General features: G+C 44.9%; 1 protein-coding gene across 13 annotated transcripts in view; it reads right to left on the bottom strand.

Moving 5' to 3' along the window:
• dlgap1b (discs, large (Drosophila) homolog-associated protein 1b) overlaps positions 1-21,065 on the bottom strand; it is an 80,904-nt gene that overhangs the window by 2,930 nt on the left and 56,909 nt on the right. For 8 of the 13 annotated variants that reach the window (XM_086020479.1, XM_086020481.1, XM_086020480.1 and 5 more), the window contains 6 exons: positions 10,349-10,716; positions 9,923-10,002; positions 6,534-6,955; positions 5,385-5,476; positions 4,694-4,846; positions 220-3,674 (listed from right to left, as the gene is read on the bottom strand). In XM_086020479.1, coding sequence (XP_085876605.1) covers positions 3,459-3,674; positions 4,694-4,846; positions 5,385-5,476; positions 6,534-6,955; positions 9,923-10,002; positions 10,349-10,716 — 1,331 coding nt within the window. In that variant the 3' untranslated portion in view covers positions 220-3,458. Of the gene's footprint in view, positions 1-219; positions 3,907-4,693; positions 4,847-5,384; positions 5,477-6,533; positions 6,956-9,922; positions 10,003-10,348; positions 10,717-21,065 lie in introns of those variants that run through there. The other 5 variants (XR_015084222.1, XR_015084221.1, XR_015084223.1 and 2 more) reach the window with 5 other exon arrangements.

The raw sequence follows: 21,065 nt of genomic DNA on the forward strand, positions 1-21,065 counted from the left end.
ATCATGTCCAAGCCAAAAGGTAAGCAGAGCTGCATTGAGTTTTGTTGAACGCACGGATTATGCCGACGCTGCACGACTGGACGCGCCGGGAGTCTTGCGGAGGAGGTTAAGGCGTAATTACGGGGCGGCGTCCCTGCGGAGCGCATCGCGCCACCCTTTTCCCCTCGCTGTGTCTTTTGATTGCGGCGCCGTGGACAACACATGCCGAGTGAGCAGAGAAATGGCCACAGGGTTCATTTTAATGCTCGCACACGTGTGCCATCACATCCATTAAACACGTAGCAACATTAATTACAAAAAAAAAATGTCTGCTCCATAAGCTTATCTGATTTCATTTACATTTACACAGGGGGAAACATTCATTTATGTACAATTGAACTACATCACAAACTCCCTGCTACACCAGGAGTTGATATGTTCTCATCTTGATTATGAACAAAGTGTCATTTTGGGAACTTGACACACACACACACAATTCAATCGATAAAAAAATAAAAAAAAAACATAAAAATGAGCGATGGCATCTAAAACACGCATCCATTAATGTCAGCCAGTCAAGAGCTTCTTTCACAATGAGATCCTGCAAAATTGCTGCATCAGAGGAGCCAAAAGTTAAAAAAAAAATAAAATCAATAAAAATCAATACATCTTAGGGCTACTAATTTGAAAGCAAACATTAGCTTCTTGTCATACAGAGAGAAAATTGTCAAATCAGAGCTGTAACAGTAAACCTGACATTTAAAAAAAAAAAATAATCCAGGGCCAAAAGGAAAATGTCTCATAGGCACGTGCACAGATGGAACCCTAGCGGTGCTCCAGCACCAGCCCATTCGCCCTGGATTAGAAAAGGGCCCTTTGCCTGGCCAATTTATTTCTTCATTTATCAATATTAAAAAAATAAAAAGCCTCTCAATTCCCCCCCGAAATGATATCAGAATTGTATTTATTTGAGCTCTTGTAACAATTGATCTGCAGTGTGCACGAGCCCCTGCTATTTGAACAGGGGTGTGTAGACTTTTTTTTTTTTTAAATTGTGTAAATAATTTTTCCGATGGGTGCCCTTTTTTGGGAGGGGGGTGCTTGACCTCCACAAATGTCTGTGCACGTGCCTTCTCTTTCACCAAAACTGTCGCATCACGCTATTGTTTTATTTTGAAATGCCCAAAATTGCAGCGTTGACTCCTCCATCTCCAAACAAAGATGGCGTCTTTTACAGGTTGTGTGAAAAGGGCGAGTGATTAGCAGGCAAATCTTGTCGCCTCAGCATCGAGTCCAATGGCACAAAACATGAGCGGGTCAGTTCAAACTAGCCGACTCGTCACGTCTCCTAAACTCTTAGCCACGCCTCCTAGCTTCCTATGTGATGGCAAATCCCACTTGATTGACAGCAGAGACAACGTCGACAGTCGCACATACGCATACGCAAACACACACGTCTTCCCCTGAGACCGCCGTTGTGCTCGACTGTCCAAATTAAGGCGCAAAGGGAAAACGAAAAGGAGGTAAACACAGTAGAAGGGCCTCAAAGTCAGTGCGCCGGTAAACAGTCCCTTACTCAATAAATGAATGTTAAAAAAAATAGAAAAAAATTAGGACCACACAGTGAGAAGGAGAAAACATTTAAAAAATATGAAAACAAATTAAATAAAATCTTTTCTATAACCTTCAGCGAGTTAGCACAATGAGGAGAAAAATGGCTGGTCGTCTTGTCTTAATACTGTCAATAAAGATGTCATAAAATGACATTATATAAAAAAATATACAAGCAGTTTATTAAAAATAACCCATCAAACACATCGGGTTTATTGACCTTTTCTACACCCACAATATTAGGTACACCCATACATTGCAATCCAATGCACCAGCCAGTGTATATTCTGCCTTAACAAAGATGATCTTGCTCAGTTTTGATGATAATTACATAATATATACAGTGAATGAATAAAAGGCATTGAACAAAAAAATTGTGGAATTGGTATAGAACTTTCCTCAGAAATTAAAATTTGGAAAAAAAGGAATTGGAAAAAAAAAATCATTGATAAAGTAAAAAAAAAAAAAAAAAAAAAAACTGTGTTGCTACAGCAAAAAAAAAAGATCATATACAGTATTTTGCCTTCACAAATCGCAATAAAAAAATATAATGATATGGTGAAATATATAGTGCAATAATAAAATAACCCCCGTTGACCAATTTGGCAGCTACAGTAAGTAAGGTTGCCGCAGCTCTCCATAAGAAGCGGTGCAGTTGTACCAGAACAATAGAAAGCACAAAATCGTATTAAGTTAAATTACAACCCAGCAGAAGTAAGCATTCTCTTTGTAAAGGCAGAAGTGTTTTTTGTTGCTTTTGTTTGTGCAGGTGTACCTAATGTTTTGTCTGGGACCTCTTACGCAGAACCCTTAAATCGTATTCATACGATTTTTGCAACATAGGAAGAATTTAGGAATTATGGCAACACACGCAAACAAAAAACACACACACTTACTCACCACAGACAAGATGGTCTTTGTGGCATCTTTCAATGGTTTCTTTTGAAAGTGATTCTTTCAGTTTTCTGGAACACACCTGCGCGGACAAAACGTAACCTTCTTGACCACCGCGAGAGACTCATTTTGTCACACAAACGTGCAATTGTACTCCGCAACCCAAACATGGGCACTTTCCTTTCAACGTCTGTCACTAACGTTGCACCTCCTTATACGGCTTGCGAGGTTGTGTACGGAGAGCCCATGACATGGGATTTAAAAAAAAGTCAATATCACAGATTTAACCTGTGCGAAAATAATGCTAATTTGTGGCCACGAAATAGATAACTTTACAGCAAGTTATTGAGTCAAACTATTTGCAAACGTACTGTATGCTTCATCGTTTGTGTCTTCATGTCCGCATTATACTGCCCCCGGTGGCCAAGGCGCGCACGCGAGAAGGAGCAGCACAATGAATTGAACCGAAGCATTAAACCATGCTGCACAAGCAGTTTCATTCTTTGCATTGTATGCAATGATGCCGTTACACTATGGTTTTAAGCAAAATATTTTAGAGTGTTATTTTTCATAATTGAATTTTGGGATTGGGGTGGGGTGGGGGGGGGGGGCTGGAACACAGTGTCATTCCAATTCATTTCAATGGGGGGAAAAACAATTTGAGATTTGATGTGAGTTGAAATTGAATATTTATACATAATGTGGCCACAAAAAAAAAAAAAAAAAAAAAAAAAATCCTGACTGGTGCCCCTTACCTTGTAAAAGACACATCATGAGTGAGTCTGTGTGTGAGCGTACGGGTGGGAATGGATTTGAGGGAGGTGTGGGTGCTACATCAAAGCTGAAAGAGGGGCAAGGGGGAGAATCAATCAATAAATAGTCCAAATGTACTTATTTCCATGGCGACAGTGTTGCGGTAAAGTTCCTTAGCAGCCTCGCTATCCAGTGCTACTGCGCGCGTTGCGTGGCGTGTTTCATAATCGCGTCTGAGCCTCGGGGATGTAAATCTCGATGCTGTCGGCGCTCTCCGTGGCGGAGCTCTGGCGCACCGAGGCGGCGCGCTTGGCGGCGAGCAGGCGCTTGCGGGCCTCCAGACGCTGGCGCTCGGAGCTCTCCAGAGAGCGGTCCCTCGCCAGCGGGGCGTGGCCCTTCTGGGACCTCTTTGGCACAGGAGGGGGCACGCGTCTTTCCTGGACAGGTGGTAAAACACACTTAAGTGGCCCGGTGTAACCACCTCATCCAGGGGCCCAAAGAAATAGAATAAAAGTGGAGCAAATAACCTTTTTTTTTTTTTTTGGGAGCGCATGCAGTGAATGTTTGCGGTGTTATGGTGGACGTAGGCAGCCATTTGTGAGCTTTAAAAAAAAAAAAAAAAAAAGAAGCACAAGTGGAGATGGGCAGGCTCTCCAAAAGGGCGTCTCACTGTCAAGACAAGACAAGACAAGACAAAAGATAAATAAATAAAATAAATAAAAACACATGCAAACTAGGGGTGGGGCAAAATACTAATACCGTGTCGTTTTTGAAGCGGCTGCAGATTTTTATATTTGGCAATATAACATTTTGACAGCCAATTAATTGTCCGATTAGGTTTAAAAAAAAAAAAAAAAAAAGAATGACATTTTTTGTTTAACTTTATAGCCGAGCGAAAAATCAGCACGAATCTGCATTTTTTTTGTACATTGTCACGTGTCAAATGATACTCAATTATTTCAAGTTTCTTCGTGGCATAGATACTGTGATGGTTTTCCTCTACTATAATCAACGAATGCGCTGTAGAGCAATATCAGTATTTTGGGGGAAATTTTGTGTTAGCCTTTGGCGCCCATCCATCCAAAATGGCGGCTACCCGCCAACAACAAGAACAATCACAGGCGGTGATACATAAATCCCCGTAAATACTCAACTGGGGGTGGGGCAAATATCAACCCTGTATGGTGTTACAATACGAAAACAAATATTGAAAATGAAAATAGAAAAATAGATTATGTGATGCATCGTACACGGTTATCTTCAAACATACTGTTTTGTTGTATGGCAAAACTGACGCTGACGCGATAACATCATATCATATCACCGACTGGTCCAAACACACACAACAGCAGCAGGGGCCATGCAGGTTAGCGGCCATTAGCCATTCCCAAATAATAATAATGAGAAAAATAATACAAATCATGATAATAACAAAACAGCAGTTCCAAAGGGGCACCTGGATCTCCGGGGGCGTCAGAGGCTTCCAGTTGTTGGCTTTGAGCTGGTGCAGCTCGTCGAACTTGAGGCTGATATTCTCGATGGACAGCTGCAGCATGTCCCAGAAGCCCGCCAGGTCCTGGGAGACGGGTCGCGGGTTCGCGTCAGGGTTCTGGGGGGACACAATATCAATGTTTGGATTGATAACGGTATTACATCATGATACGGATATTAGTCCCGCAGCTAGATTCTTTTGCTGGTATCACCACTACGGCTGGTTGTATCCATCTAGCATCGTAAGCGCTAACTATAGAATCAATCACAATATCGATTTTTTTTTTTTTTTTAATGTCATCCCTAGTTTCCATTCCATATTGCGCATTCCTAATTGCAATGTTTAATCAATGCCGCTCGTGCACGTCATTATTACGGTGCATGAAATGATGATGTGGATGATGCTGCATTCATGGCGTGGCCGCATTCCGTCTGCGTCCGCCTCCTGGCGGCTCAGTCAATTTGCCGGGGACATCTTGTGCCGGCGCACGCTGGCCGCATGCATAGTCAACGAGCGCCTCACTCGCCCCGTCGGGGTGATTTGTGCAGGATGACGTCAGTGTCGCCAGTGAGACAAGAAGGGAGGAGGCATCGGGGGGTGGGGGGAGGAGGGGAGGGGGGGGGGGGGGAGGCACGCAGAGGATGAGGTGACATACCAGATTCTCCTCACACAGCTCCCGGAACTGCTGGAACTTCTGGGACATGAGCAGCTGGGCGCTCCCCACTGCACTGCGGATCTTGCCCAGGACTGCAGACAGACGCACGCACGCACACACACACACACACACACGCACACACACGTACAGCACGATTACTCACACCGCCTAGCGCATACTGCAGGCATGTTGCCGCACTGGCAGGGAGAATGCATCAGTGAAGCAACGGCATGACAGCGGCAAAGCGATGACATCATTACTAGAAATGCTCTCCCACATCCGAATACTACAGTGATGTAATGCTTTCTTTTCCAAGGTCACATTTATTGTCCAGCTTTTGCAGTACTTCAAAAAGATGCTAAGTTACATAGAAATTAAAAAAAATATATATATATATATATATAACATCATGTGACAACATAGGAACATATTGAATACGATTTTCACTCGAAAAACAGTTGGGTTAAAAATAACAACATTTTTCAGTCAAAAACGGGCCGATACACAAATTGGGTCAATTTGACCCACTTTCATGCATTGTTTTGAACAAAATTACTCATTTTGGAATGTTGTTTTCTGCAAAAACAACCAAGAAAGTTGGGTCAAATTGACCCAAGTTGTGGATCGGTACATTTTGGACCAAGAAAGTTGGGTCAAATTGACCCAAGTTGTGGATCGGTACATTGTGGACCAAGAAAGTTGGGTCAAATTGACCCAAGTTGTGGATGGGTACATTTTGGACCAAAAACGCTGTTATTTTGAACCCAACTGTTTTTAGCGTGTTCAAAGGCTAACGCGCTCAATATGCAATCGAAATATTTCCGTTTCAAACATTTGAAATCATCCACAGTTAAAAAGTGTAATTGAAACTATTTTCTAGCAGAGGTCACCAACATGGACCACATGAGTAGCCTGGACGTTCCTGTTTTAACAATAACCCTCCACGGGAAATTGTGATTTCCCGGTACCGCTTTCGGCGCGGTCGTTTGAAAACGTAAAACACGGGTCATTTGAGCAAACGTGATATTTCAAACTGGTAGCCCTTCGTAGCCCACTCTGAGTTGCTAAAAAAAAAATGTGGTGACCCTGTCAGCTGCTGTCCAGCTCAGATGCGTCAACTATAAAATGTATGTTAAGTGAGTGACTCACTGTCATCCGGCAGCTGGTTGTCCGTCTGGTCCTGCTCCATCTGACGACACCATCCCTGCATTCGCTCCGTTTCGGCCTGCAGCAGTTTGAGGAACCAGCGTCCGTCTCGCGGGCACACCAAGCGGCTGACGGCCTCCAGCGCCGCCTCCGGCTCGGCCGCGCCGTCCATCCACGGGTCCGGAGGGGGCAGGATGGACGGGTCGAATCCCGCCTCGCCGTAATCCTCCCCGGCGCAGGCGTGGTAGTGGTTGCCCGAGCCTTGGATGCGGACGGTGGAGGCGGCGGCCGCGGCGTCGCGGGAGTGCTGGCGCGGCATGGTGGCGCAGTGGCGCGGCGGCGGCGGCGGCAGCCCGTCCGACGCCTCGTCCAGGTCGGCCTGGACGGCGGCGGTGACGCTGTTGGAGCGGGTCATGCGGCGTTGACTGCCGAAAGAAGACGAACACAACACGTAACTTTGGGGTCCACAAAATAATGAGTATTTTCTCATGGAAATGCAATTAATCCCTTTCAGCCTTCCAAAAAACAAAAGTAGCACGCTACTGTTTAATAAAAGTTTTTTGTCAGTCACCTCAATTGAATGGCCTCAGCTCCTCACAGAGGATAAAAAATATATGACTGGGAGAGCCGTTACACTGAATATAAATCTTTAAAATCACTGCTTGAGCGCACATATAAGTCGCTTAAAGCTTTATGTGTGTCTGCCATCCCCACCCCCCCCAAATAATCGTAAGTTGGGTCACTCGTATCTCGATGCGCCGCTGTGCGTCCTCAAATGTCACCGCGGCACGGCGACCAGGGCCTACGACTAGAAACGGCAGTAGAGCAGAAAACATCTCGGGCAACCCCCGGCTTGACCTGCCCCATAAACGCGCGCGCGGACACAAACACACACCAAGTCAGGCCCGCCTCGTCTCCGGACATGCACTCCTCCTTAAAGCTTCTCATTCATCACTTCCTCCCTCTTCCCCCCTCCTCCTCCTCATTCATCTCTTCTGTTGCGTGAAACACAGAGCGAGGAGGCGCACACGGGAGTGGAGTTCGGCCGACATCAAACACACTGACGAGTGTGTGCGTGTGTGTGTGGCACAGTTAAAGAGTAACTCCTCCAAGCAGGTGTTCAGTTCATAATGACCTCAGCCCGCTCGATATCGGCCGGCTAACAACTTCCTGCAGGGGGCCGAGACGTCGGGCAAGGCCAAACGCTTTAAAAGCAGACAGAAAAGAAAGCTTATCGGCAAGATGGGAGGCGGGAGAACACAGCACAGGAACATTCAATTTTTGGGAGTAACTTTTGGTTGGCTAAATTGAGCCCCCCCCCCCCAGCAAAAAAACAACCCAAAAAAAAAAAAATGTATCGGGTGAACACAAACACAAATGGTGCAGCAGCACAGGTGGACAGACACTATAATAGGCAGACCTTTCCATTGACTGGTGGGACGGCGCTCCGGCGACGTGACTAATTTGCATACGAGCCATCAAAAAGTCAATTTTCCATCAGATGTCCCCTTTTAAAGCCGCTAACGAAGACCACACGTGCGCAATGAGAAGCGTGTCATGTTGGTTGAATGGCTCCTTCCACTCCCGCTCATTTGACGCTAGTTCAAACAAGGTGAGGCGGTGACCTGCGACTGTTGCACATGAACACACACGGGCGCACACAGGGAGATTTAAATGCTGTGGCATGCCCAGACCTCTCACCAGGAAAAAAACAAAACAACAAAAAAAACAGGTAAAAAGGCAACAATCCAACGACCGTATCTACACAAATAGTGACTTAGGGGAGCGTTTCTCTACTCAACTGCAGATGTGAGAGGCATTCAAAGAATACTTTCTTCATTTCATGCGCCTCAGTAGGTGCTGCTGTTTTGGTTAGTAATACAAGTTAACTCCTCAACGATAAAGAGTTTTTCAACAATTTAAACTATAATAAATATTGAAATCAAAAAGCAATGCATTTACAGGCACCTTGGTTCTCCTCATGAATCCGTTCCACATCCTGGCAAGAGTCGGCCCTTCAAAATAAAAGCGTGCCAGTATAATAAGGCACTCAAACAAGTACAAAACGGTTTGAGTGTGACAACTTAAGAAGACGCCACAGGGCCCCACAAAGTGTGGAATAATAGTTTTACACCACATGCTTTTATTTTGAAGGTCTGACTCTTGACAGGATGTGTGACGTCGATGTTGCCCAAATGCTTAAGTATGATTATTAGGAAAGAACACTATTCTCACTCTGTTACTTTGAGTGACATCACGCTCGTTACTTTGGATTGCATCACGACAACATTAGCGCGCCTAAAGTAAGCAATTAGCGACAAGCTACAAGGCTTGCGCAATGTCAACAAAGAAAGTTCATTTCTTCTGGCTAAAATTCCCTGGGTGTGAAACGACAGAATTTGCATGCAGGACGGAGAAAGCCGGCGAATGACTCGGCTGCCTCTTTTTTTACGGCGCCCCCTCTCACAACGAAAACTCCGCCAAACGACCCCCCCACCCTCCACACGCATACGCACAGCCTGCAAAAAAAAAAAAGAAAAAAAAGTGTCCTGAATCACAATGACTGCTGCAACAGATGGCTGTCAAACACCCTCCCCCTGTACCTCCACCTTCCCACTAGCTGCACCACATCCTCTGGGCCCAGCTGTCACTTTGGGGGGCCCCCTGCTTGAGGAAGACCAAAGGGGGGCGGGGCAATCTCTTTGACGCCAACCATCAGTGAGCTGAGACAGCTGCTGCACACTGGACACAACAAACCCCTTTCTGTTTTGCTAGCTTCCCTTCTTTAGAACTCTTGCACAACTCTTATCCTCTCCAAATATACATACACTTTTACACTGAATGGAAATACAATTTTATCCACGTATTCAATTGGATAATCGGTAGAATAATCAATTAAAACATATTGAATAGTGACAGCGCTAACTTCAACATACCTCCCTGATGTGACTTATTTTTAGTGCTGTCAAGCGATTAAAATTGTTTAGCTAAGCAATCGCAAAATTTTCCATGATTGATCGCAATTAATCGTATTTCTCCCCTACATTTTTTTTACGAAGCCTGGAACCGATATTCACTTGAGTAATATCTTGGAATTAAAGTGGAAAAAAATTAAAAGGATATTTTGATTCAAAGACTGCTCTAATAGCTTTCTCTGATCTTTGAATTAATGCTTTAACTTTGACAGAGCCTACTTATTGTCCTATTTGTCTGGGCTTTGACATCATCTTATGGCATTTGATGAGTGCTATAGAAAGAGCGCAAGTAATGCAGAGAGGCAAGATTTTTCCAACGTCAAAAATGCGCCTTGGCTCAATAAGCGTTGGAAACTAACAGACGCGCCCGCTGCTCCGGTTTCACGTTGCTGCGTCCATTGTTGTCTTTGCACTCACCAGCGCTCATCTTCCACCTGAATTCCAATGGAGTGGAACTTGGACTGCTCCTCCGTCGGCCCCTCCTCCTCCGGCTCCACCTGTCGGCAACAGAGCGGCTGTCAATCAACGCGTCGAGCATGACGGCGGAGATCTGGCGGCATGTTTGTGCAGGCGGGTGGTCAGCTATGTCAACAGCGGCCCTCCTGCTTAGGCCAAGTTGTGACGCAAAATGCCGAGACCTAAATACAGTGGTTAGCGTTCATATGTTAGCATCAAGCTAGCACCCGTTTGTTCGGCAAAAAATATCTTGGTTTGCTTGAAAATGTTAGTTTATTCATAGACAATTGTTTAATTGTCTTTTACGAAGTGGGAGCGACAAACAGCTCGCAACGAGGAGGCGATTTTCATTTCCTCAAAGTGATGTTATCCACTCGTCACACCCACCTGGATCCCGATGGAGAGGCACTTGCGAAGCGCTTCCTTTTGCGCCTTGCTGTCGGCGGCGGCGGCGGCGGCGGACGCGACGGTGACGTTGCTGGTGGTGACGTGCTGGCTGGCCGGGCCGTGCACCTGGGCGTTGGCCGCCTCGATGGCCGCCGTCAGCGCCTTCATGCTGTCGATGCTCTCGGTGGAGTTGGAGAGGCCCGGCTGCGAGCTGATGCCCTTGCGTGGGCCCGAGCCGCCGTCCATGTAGGCGTCCTGGGCCGACTCGGTGCTGCTCTGCGCCGTGATGGATATGAAGGGCTTGGACGGCGTGGTCCGCGGGGGGACGGGCGGAGGGGTCTTCTTGTAGGTGGTGATGCATGACGACACTAAGGTGACGAATGAGGAGGATTAGATATAATACAAATACAGTAAAATGGCTCATGTGATGTGATGACAGTCCAATTAAATTCGTTTGGGTTTTTTTCCTCAAAATATGTAAAATATTTTATAATTGATTTTAAACTAATTTTGGGGGGAGAAAAAATGCAACACCACAACAACAGTTTTTATGTGATGAATAAGTGTTTTTATTTAGAAAATAATTATTATGAAAATGTAAAAAAAAAACAAAAAAAAACAGCCACGTACAACAATTTTGCGTAATGTGTTTAATGTGTTTTTTCAAATTAATTTAGAATTCAATATTTCAGAAAAGCATTTTAATAAATTAAGTTTAAATCGAATATTTAGAAAGTTTTTTTTTTAGTTTAGTGTTACTCTATATGATTTGTAATTTTTAAAACTTAAATATTTGGAAAGGACAATTCAATTTCAACACATTTTTAGTGTGTTCAATATTTCTCAATAAATTTGAAAAAAAACTTTTAAATAAAAAGGCACTTTTAATGGGTTTAAATTACCTTTATTTGAATTATTTCTTTTAATTCAACCCGTAAACCAAAAATATTAGTAAACGTGTTCAATAATTTCAAATGAATTAAACTTTAAAAATTTAAAAATCAACTAGATCTTTTTTTCTAAATAACAGAAGTCTTCAACAATTTTAAATTCAGCATTTACAATATCTAAAAATAAAAATCCAACCGTACCACCATTTTCCTAAACACGTTCAACATTCTTCAATTTTTAAAAAATATGTTATTCATTAACAATGTTACTTAATTGAAAACTATATTTCAAAAGTGTTTCACCGCTTTTTTTTGTCACGGCCACGACTATAATCTCAAAGTTTAAATGCGTCGGGGGCATGCCACAAACAGCAGTGTTGCATTGTGGGAAACGTAGTCTCTTTTGTGACTGCCCAGTGAAAGAAGGGACAACGATGTGAAAACGCGCAGCAGATTAGGGCCGTTTCGGAAAAAATGCCAGCGCAGTAACGGGATTAGCGTGTCAGCCTCTTGACCCACTGATCTACATGGCTAAGCGCTCCATCCATACGCTGACTGTACAAAGCACTCAATCCTTCCAAAGAGCCAATCAAGTGCGTCACAATGCAAGCGCCTCTTGAGTTACAGTCAGCATTACAATGAAGACTCTCACATTCACACCGGTCAAACCTGTACAAAAACATTACCTAACACATTCCCTGTATTAAGGTTTGCAACCATTTTTGTAAAGGTGTGAATGCTGAAAAGACTGTACAGTAGTCGACAAATAAATGGATTGCTTGTGTGAATTAAAAACAATACATGGGAAGAGGACCTTGAAAAAAACAATAGCACGTTAAATTGCAATCACAATATTGGGAGGAGGGAATCACAATTCGATTATTTTTCAAGTCATTCTGCCCTAGTTTTGAGTTCTCCGTATACAGTAAAAACCCACAAAACCAAATGAAAGCCTGCAAAGGGATACAAACAAGCTACAGCCGCCGCCGCCGCGCTGTTCAAACCACACCCATGCCCAAAAAACCATTAGAGCCTCCGCCGAGGCCCGCGCTCTCTCTAGAGGTCAACCGAGAGGCTGACATCATCCTCATCCTTCACCCCGCCGGCGCGCCCCCGTCGCCTGCATGGACATCCGAGCCAGCTCGAGAAGCGAGCGGCTCTTCAAACGCGAGGATGAATGGCGCGGTGGCTGCCGGGTGACATCAGCGCTCTGAAAATAACCTCGCGTCGCCAGCCGCAAAGCAGATGGGAGGCAGCTGACTTCCTATGTCTTCTCATATAGCCGCATGTGCTTTTTAGGCACGCTTTTCCTCGACTTGCATTTAGTATACTTGCATGGAAGGGCAATTGAATGCTTGGCTAGCTAGCACGAGGAGCTAACGTAGCAGTCCATGTCTTCACATTTGCTCTGCGGCGTGGGATTTTTGAAAGAGGTCTATAATTGCCGTACGAGTATACGCAGTCGTGAGCCGTACTATTGGAACAACTTGAAACATTTCAAGTATTAAGTACACATGCGTGAAAGGGTATTGATTGCATCGATAGCTAGCATGAGAAGCTAACATAGCAGTCTTCGTCTTCACATTTGCTGTATGGCATCGGATTTTCTGAGGTGTATAGTTGCCGTACGGGTATAAGCAGTCATTAGCCGTTACCTTCAAGCGACGCTTTGCACACTAACTTTGAAGAAAAACGACAATAGGTATAAAAAAAGGTCACATCTTCATTTGCTTTATTAGCTATAATATATCGGAATAAAATAGAGTTTACTGTCATTTACTTGACGGTAAGTGAATCGTGAATCAGTGGTCATCCCGTGCAACAATCAGCACGAGCGCCTGGACTTTCCCCATCTGTCGGTGGGAATATGACGGACCCCGCAGGCTTGATCTGGGCAAAAGGTCACCAAGTACACGTCCACAAGGGAGCGGCGCAGGGTGAGGTCCTGCTGCCCCCCCCCCATCCGCCGTGCAGGTTCAAAGGCTAGAATGTCAGACGCTTTCAGGGCTTCCATCCCCTCAAGTCATCTAAAAGTCACTCAGATAACGAAGCGGGAGAAGCTGTCAGTGCCCAAGCCAGACGCTCCAGAGGATGACAGCTGTTTGGAAAGCCCAGACAGGTTAAGTAAACACGGGCCAGAGAGAACGAGAGCGAGCTAGATAGAAAGGCACGGCGCCACATCAATGGAGACCACAGACTTCCTGCCGCTGATACGCCGGCCAACCTTCGCAGGGCTGGCGGCAAAAGGGCCCCGCCCACGCTTAAACCAGATACGACAAACGCATCAGCAAAACCACATGAATTCACATTTGCACCACTGACGTGACTGAGATTTTAAACCGCCGGTCCAAGTACTCGGGTCACATTCATCACAGGCGACAGAAATAATAGCGTTATGTTAGTTTGAAGTGAAATACAGCATAGTTACAATGTTAAAAACGTTGTGTTCTATCACATGATGGGTATGGAATGCATCTTTAGGTTCCATTTGGCTTGTGCGTTGATAATGTGAGTAGGGACACACAAGTGTACAGTAAGTGCCTTGTTATTTAACATTTGCCCGTTATGCCAAAATTAGCATGTTTTATACCGCACATTGAGCAAATTTGGGGGCTTGCGGATGAATCTAAATCGGATTTAGGTTTCGAGGACAGGTTTATGAATTTTCGATGATCTACCTCACCTTGGGGAAGCACCCTATTTTTGGGGGGGCCAGCTCCCAAATACTGCTGCTGTGAAAACATCTGTTTTCAGTCACTACAATGATCTCAATGTAAACCCTTGGAAGGCGATGCTAATAACTTCAGAGAGCCAAAAAGTGGAATGTTTCCCCGTATCGGCCACTGAAAGGGAACTTGTGGAATCTCATCTCGGCCGAGAGCACTGAGGATTTTTGTGAATGACAAGTCTCCTTGCTTCAAACGCCGACACGTCGGTGTGAACTCCCCCTCGCCTCCCCCGCCCTCACCCTGAGACCGCTCATTTCTGCAGCCCTTATAACTAAAATAGACTTCCTCTTCTTTGAGGCTCAACCGAGTGTGTCGGTGCAGAGGTGTTCATGCTGGTAAGCTTTGTGATAGGACACTTGGAAAAAAAAAAAAAAAACAAGTAGATGGAGCAGGGGCGAGCTCCCTCACGCGGGGACCGAGTGAAAATCCAGCCCATCCAAACAAATACAAAGGGGGGAGTGGGCGGTCTTTGCACGGGGGCGGAGGGAGGGGGGCGGTTAACATTGACAGCCCAGCTGCACCGTGTTTGAGCTGAGGGTCCACCATTTGCCCGTGTCGCACAAACACATCCATTTGTCCGTCCCTTTCTGCCGCACGTAAACACAGCCGGGCCAGCTGGACGGCTTTTGTGATAGCGTCGCCATGGCGACAGGCGGCAACATGAACTTTGCCAGTGGGCTTGGCGTCACAGCAGAAGGGCGGGAAAAAGGGTGGGGGCGGAGGGGGGCTGAGCTTCTGTTGGCCGTTTGTTTACCTTGACGGTCCCACAGTGCAGCTGCAGCCGGCGACACCTCAACGGCAGCCTGCCAGCCATCACAGAGGGAATAATAGGGACGGGCGTTCAAAAACAAACGCACAATGGCCACGGCGAGGGAAACGCGCATGTTGTCACTGTTTCCAAGCCTTGCTGATTTTTGTTGGGGATATAAAAACGCAGAAAAACTCCACCGACAGGTTTGTCAAAAGGCTTTTTCTGGGACACTGTCCTGAGTTGGGCGGTTCACAGCGTGTGACATTACACGGCCACAATGCAGGCCGGCCAGAGGCATCCTGGGCTCAATGTCATCGTGAGTCACAACAGCAACAAAAAAAAACACGATCGCAAGCCGCACCGGGTTTGCCGAACATCATGCGTGAAGCTTTTAAGTCCAGGATTTTGTCTGACTTATTAAGGCCTATTTTTGCAGAAGCGTAACGAGGAATATAGCAGAAGCACTGTTCATTATCTGCCAAACTGTATAGGCTTGTATTCTAAATAACTTCCTGTGCGCTCCTTCAGAGTCCTTTAAGAGTCCTCTGACGACAGCCTGAGTCACCAGACGTCGGCCTTGGGCTCTCAGCCACATGGTACTCGAGGTCGACCGAGGGGGTCTGTGCACTCCAGATGCCTGAGCGCCATCAGACACAATAGCCCGTGTGTATGTGCGGAGCATTTTTCTACGGCACTATATTTAGCATGAGGGACAGCCCGTTGAGGAAAACTGCGCCACTTGTAAAAACACACTGCCCTTAAAACTGCTGCAACTTGTAGATTTACTGGAACAGTAAGTACAGGGATGGCGCACGTGCTAATTGTTGTGAGGGATCCATGGTGAGTGTCAACACTGGCTAACTGACCTCAAATCAGTGCTTCTGAAACTGCCACGAGCCAAAACTTGGGGTACACAAAATAATTTATAGTATAGTTCATAGTTGTTTTTTTGCCCGGAGGCATTGCCACCAGCATTGTGTGCAAACCATACAGACATTAATTCATTATCCGATGGAAGAATCGATAGGATAATCAATTCTAAAATGATTTCATAAGTCTACTATATCTCCAAAAAAGGTGACTTTTATTGTTTTAAGTTTTTCAAATATTAAAAAACCAAAATATTTTGTTTTGGAGATGCTTTCCATTGGACCATCACACCAAGGATATTGTTGGTAACAAAAAAAAAAACTAAAATAACAAACTAAAATAAAAAAACAACTCAAACTGTATTTCATGTTAATAAAATTAATTAAAAGTATAATTATAGCAAAAATGTAATTCATTTTCATTTTTGTCAATCAATATAATACATGAGCAAATGCATTTATTTCTGAACTACTGTTCGGCCATACAGAAGAAGGAAGGTCGAAAAGTCATTTGGGAATTGTAGTTTACATTATTACACAATATTTTGTCACCTTTTCTATTTTAATTTTGCATTCGACAAAAACTCCGTAACATAACAAAAAAACAAATCCTATAACCAATAAAAACTAAAAAGAAGCATTTTCAAGAAAACCAATAAAAACAAATAAACTTGCTCTAAAAACTCATTGAAACTAACTGAATTCAAAAAGCAAAACGAAATAAGAACTCAGGATAACGAAATACCCCAAACTACTATAACCCTTCATCATACTGTATGAAGGACGTTCCTCTCTCACACAATTAAATGAGAAGGAGCGTCTCTAGGCCTTTTTCCTGCTAGTCTCCCTGACTTCATTTGACCATAACAGGCATATGGAGAGGACACATTAGTCTTTTGTTCGGTGGTGCCTGCAGGGGGGCCGAGAGAGACCGCATCGCTCACTCCACACTCGGGCGAGATAAGCGGGAGGTGAGGAAAAAGGAGCAGGATGAAGCTTTCCAGCCCCCTTCGGTGTCCTTGCGCATTCCAGCTGCTTTGTGGTGCAGAAATCCGAGCGTTAGCTAAGCCCGTCGCGCCCACGCATCTCACGCATGCTTTCCCGCTAAGCCGTCGCTCGAGAGCGCCCGGCCGCTCCTGACACATCTCGTGTCACCGGCGGCGGCCTTACAACGTTGGCAACAATGCCGCAGCCGTGACGCCCAAGGGAATCGGTAAGTGAAACTGGATGCGTGACTCAGCGCTGACTGGGCCCGCACATGTGAGGAGGTCTGGCCAAGTGGGCAATAACGCTCACTTACAAAACCATCTTGGCTAAAATTACCGACGCACATGCTGATAGAAGGCCGCAAATTGCACTTAAAGGCCTTGAAGTCAAAAGCAGGCATGATGAAAAGCTCCTTTTGTGACAAACAGCCAACTCAAAGACTGTTGACAGATTTGTGGTGAAAAATACAAAGGAGAAAAAGCAAAATTGATGATTTTGGTGGTGAAGTGGTGATTTTTGTAAATAATTTTTTAAAAAGTTGTAAAAGTTATGCGGCCGATTATTTAACTGAATTCAGGTTTTTTTAACCCGAAAAACGTGCGCCAAAAAATGTTTACAAAAAACTTTAGAAAAAAAAAAACAGCAACAATGAAAAGCCTGTTTCTCAAAATTTGGTGAAAAATTGTTGATGTACAAAAGTTGTATGAATGATTGATTAAATATATATTTTATAAGTACAAAATAAAAAAAATAATAATGACCCGAGAAACCCTGAAATGTTTCTTCCAGAAAAATATAACAAAACTTGTAGATGACGTTTTTTTACTTTCTTGAATTTTCCGATGCAGGTCAAAGGTCGCACCACGGTGGAGTTGCCGGGGACCTTTAGGTGCAAATTGCTAGCTCGAGTTGGAGCGTCACATGAGGAACGACCTGCTATTGCCATTTAAAAGCAGCAACATGTGGTCAAAAGTTCACATGGCTCTGCCCCCCCACCCCTCCACTTCCAACTAAAGACCATTCTTGTGATTAAACTAGATTCCTACCAATAACAAACCCCAAAAAATCCCCAAAAGGTAAAAGGAAGATTTTTTTTTCCATTATTAACACTCTTTGCGGAATGCTGTTAAACATCAGCCTCAACTTGTACCACCTTCCGCATTCCCCCCCCCCCCCCCTCCTTTTTGGGCATTCTTTGTCTTGACCACTTGCACATGGTCTTGGGGGGGGTGTACGGGGGGGTTGAAGTAGGAAGGAGACACTGCAATGGCGGGGTCTTAATCCACAGCCAGAGGCACTCTAAAAAAAACCATCTGGGCCCGGCACGTCAGAAGGCTCTCTGTGTGCTGACAAGCCTTGCATTGGAAGGGGGGGGGGGGGCAAAAGGGTGGGGGTGCGGGGCCGGAAAGTTGAAAAGTTTGCGGGGAAAGGGGCTGCGTGGAGCGACTTTAGTGCTTATACATCCTGCCCACAGGATAGAGTACGTCGGCCTCTCTCAGGTGTGACTTTTCGCACCCCCTTTTTGCCCAGGGAGGGGTGACGCTGGGGGTGAGGGCGGGGGGGGGGGGCTACAATGGCCTCGCCGACATTCCCACTCTCCTGCCGAGAGCGCTCGTTTGTCTCCCGCATTCCTTTGCCCATTCATCTCTTTCTCCTTACACAGGGAGGAGGGGGTCTTAAAAACTCCCTCTCACACACACACACACACACACATGCACACGCACACAAAATCCCCCTAACCCCCCCACTTTTTTTTCCCTTGCTTGGTTAGTGAAGCAGCAAAGAGGGAGGAGAAAGAAAAAAAAAAAAAAAGGAGATGCATTCTTGCTGGGGCTGTCTCTCAATGTGCATCGGGGTGAACTGTGGCTTATTTTTAATGATGGGTTCAAAAAGAGAGAGAGGAGAAAAAAAAAGAGGGCTGGGCTCTCACACGCACGCACGCACACACTACTGTAACCGAAGTCTGGGACTTTCACAGAGAGGTCTTTAATTTGCCAGCCCTCCCACACTGCAACGGCTCCAAACCACCCAACTCCTCGAACAGCAGCAGGACTGACTCCAGATCTGTCGAGTCCAACTCAGAGGCGACGTTGTCACCAGAACAAAGTCCAAAAAGTTGGACGGATTCAATTTCCGTCATGTACATGCTTTCAAGTGCACAAAAATAAAGATACACGCCTTGTTTTTTGGGGCTTCCTACAACGCCGCTGACTCGGCTTGCTGCTGTTTGCATTCACTTCTGTACACATAGCGCGTCTCTCTTTACACTATTGCTCATTCTTGCCTCATACATTGCTGCTGACTACTAATGCTGCTGTTCACATTCACGACTAGAGCATCTATTCATGTGAACTCCGCCATTCAAAGGGTAGACGGACTTCTCGACAGCTACTTGTATCATTTTTTGCCACATACAGCACAGTGCAATGCTGCTGACTATTCTCGCTGCGGTTTCATTTATACATAAAAAAAGCATGCATTTACTTAGCTATTCAGTGATCGTTTATTCTTATTCACTTCTGCACATGTAATCGCCAATGTGTGCACACTATACTGTATATTGGTAATTTTTTTTTTTTGCGACATATAATACTGCTGAATATTAATGCTGCATATTTGCTAATTTGTATGATGTACCTATGTGTTCAATTCGTGCATAGTTTTCCATTCAATGAATATAAACCGGCTTTTTTGATACATTGTTTTTATTTTCTAATATTTTCACGTGCTGCTAGCGTCTACTTCTGCTGCCGTGAAGCGAAACTTTCCCCATTTTGGGACAAATGAAGACTTCTTGTTATTCTGCTGTAATCGGCCTAACGCCTATTTATGTGTTGTTTATCCATCAGGGGGCCTTTTTGAGCTCAGCTGTCACGATCCACGAGGCTCATCTAGCGTATACACTGAAGAACTCCTTTCCCAAAACATACGCAAGCGAGAGAGAGAGCGGGGGTGGAGGGGATGGGGTGGGGGGAGACAGGGGAGAACCTGATCCAACACGCCATCGGGACATCTTGGTCCTTATTTTTTGTTTTTTCTTTGACAGGGAAGAACCCTGCAAAGCAATGTAAGCAGCGAGCGACCGTTCTTTTGTGTCGGCTCCCTCCCCCTCCGATCTGACAGCGAGACGGAGGGAGAGCAAGGGCGGGGGAGGCACAAGAATGAGTGACATTGCGCTTCCTGTGTCAAAAAGAGGTCCAAACATCAGCCCCTTCCTCTCTTAATGGCTGTCATCAAAGTGCTGCAGGAGGCCCAATTCAGCCTACGTAAAACTTCCAAACTACGACTCGTTTCCAAGCCGCTGTGCTTCGACAACATCGACACTTACTCTGTATACTTGTGTTTCATTGCCATTTATCTATACATACTCTACACCAAAACACACACACACAAAAAAAAAAGAATTGTACTATTACTGCTATAAGTGACTCAGTAAAATGCTGTAAATGAGTAATTTTCCGTACAGGATAAAGAATCTATGTCCGTGATCATTGTTATATTATTTGTCTACACGTGTGGCTCCACTGTTGGTGTTCAAATGAAGTTTGTTCATTAAAGGCTTCTAAAACCATAACTATTGCTTACTTTTAGCATGGCAATGACGTTTTGCATTATATGTTAGCATCAAACTAGCGGGCCATTCTTAATTAAATGTTGTTCAGTCGTTTTAATGACACAATGTTGATTTGTCTTCATTTTTTTGTCTATGTTATGTTGCACACTGCCGCTGATGCAAAAGTACATTTAATGTAGCATTTTTATGTCCTATAATTGAAACAATTAGCCATATCGATAAGTGCAATTTGTACACAAGTATCTGTGTCTACAGTAGTTTGCTTTTACATCAGGTTGGCCAGTGAAGTGACAACGGCTGAGGCTATGTTGACATCTAGTGGACGAATCGATCATTGCAACGTGTTTTCACTCACTGGATCACGACATGACTTTTTAACCAAACCATGATCAGGTTAGGACGCCTAATCTGGTTGGGGGGGAAATCATTAATCTGGCAGGAACGGCGCTAAAGAGACGCTGGTTGTGACTTTGTGATCGAGGCCACTGCAAGTTCCCACTGGCTCGCATTCTCAGACTGCCGTGACAGGATGAAGTAATTACCGAGACACACGCGCACACACATGCGCGCGCACACCAGCATGGATGACGATTTATCTCAACGGGCTTCCAGTTTGGGCTTGATGCCCGCACATACAAACACAAACACGAATGCAGGTTTTGTTTTGTGTAAGATGACGCAAATCCTACCGAAAGCCATGAGTTAAAACTCCTCAAAATAAGTCATTAAAATTCATGTAAATGCCATTAATCTGTTCGTGCCCCCCCCCCAAAAAAAAACACCAGTGAATTTTACATAATTATTAAAAAAATGATATTGTGGTGCTTTTTCTAGTGTGTGTGCCTTGGCTTAACAAAGGTTGGGAAATTGCAGTAGAAGAACACAAAGGAGGTGCACACGTTTTGCTGATTCTCCAC

This window comes from Filicampus tigris, chromosome 21 (assembly GCF_054856515.1).
Source record: "Filicampus tigris isolate MCC_2025a chromosome 21, RoL_Ftig_1.0, whole genome shotgun sequence".
NCBI classification, from domain to species: Eukaryota; Metazoa; Chordata; class Actinopteri; order Syngnathiformes; family Syngnathidae; genus Filicampus; species Filicampus tigris.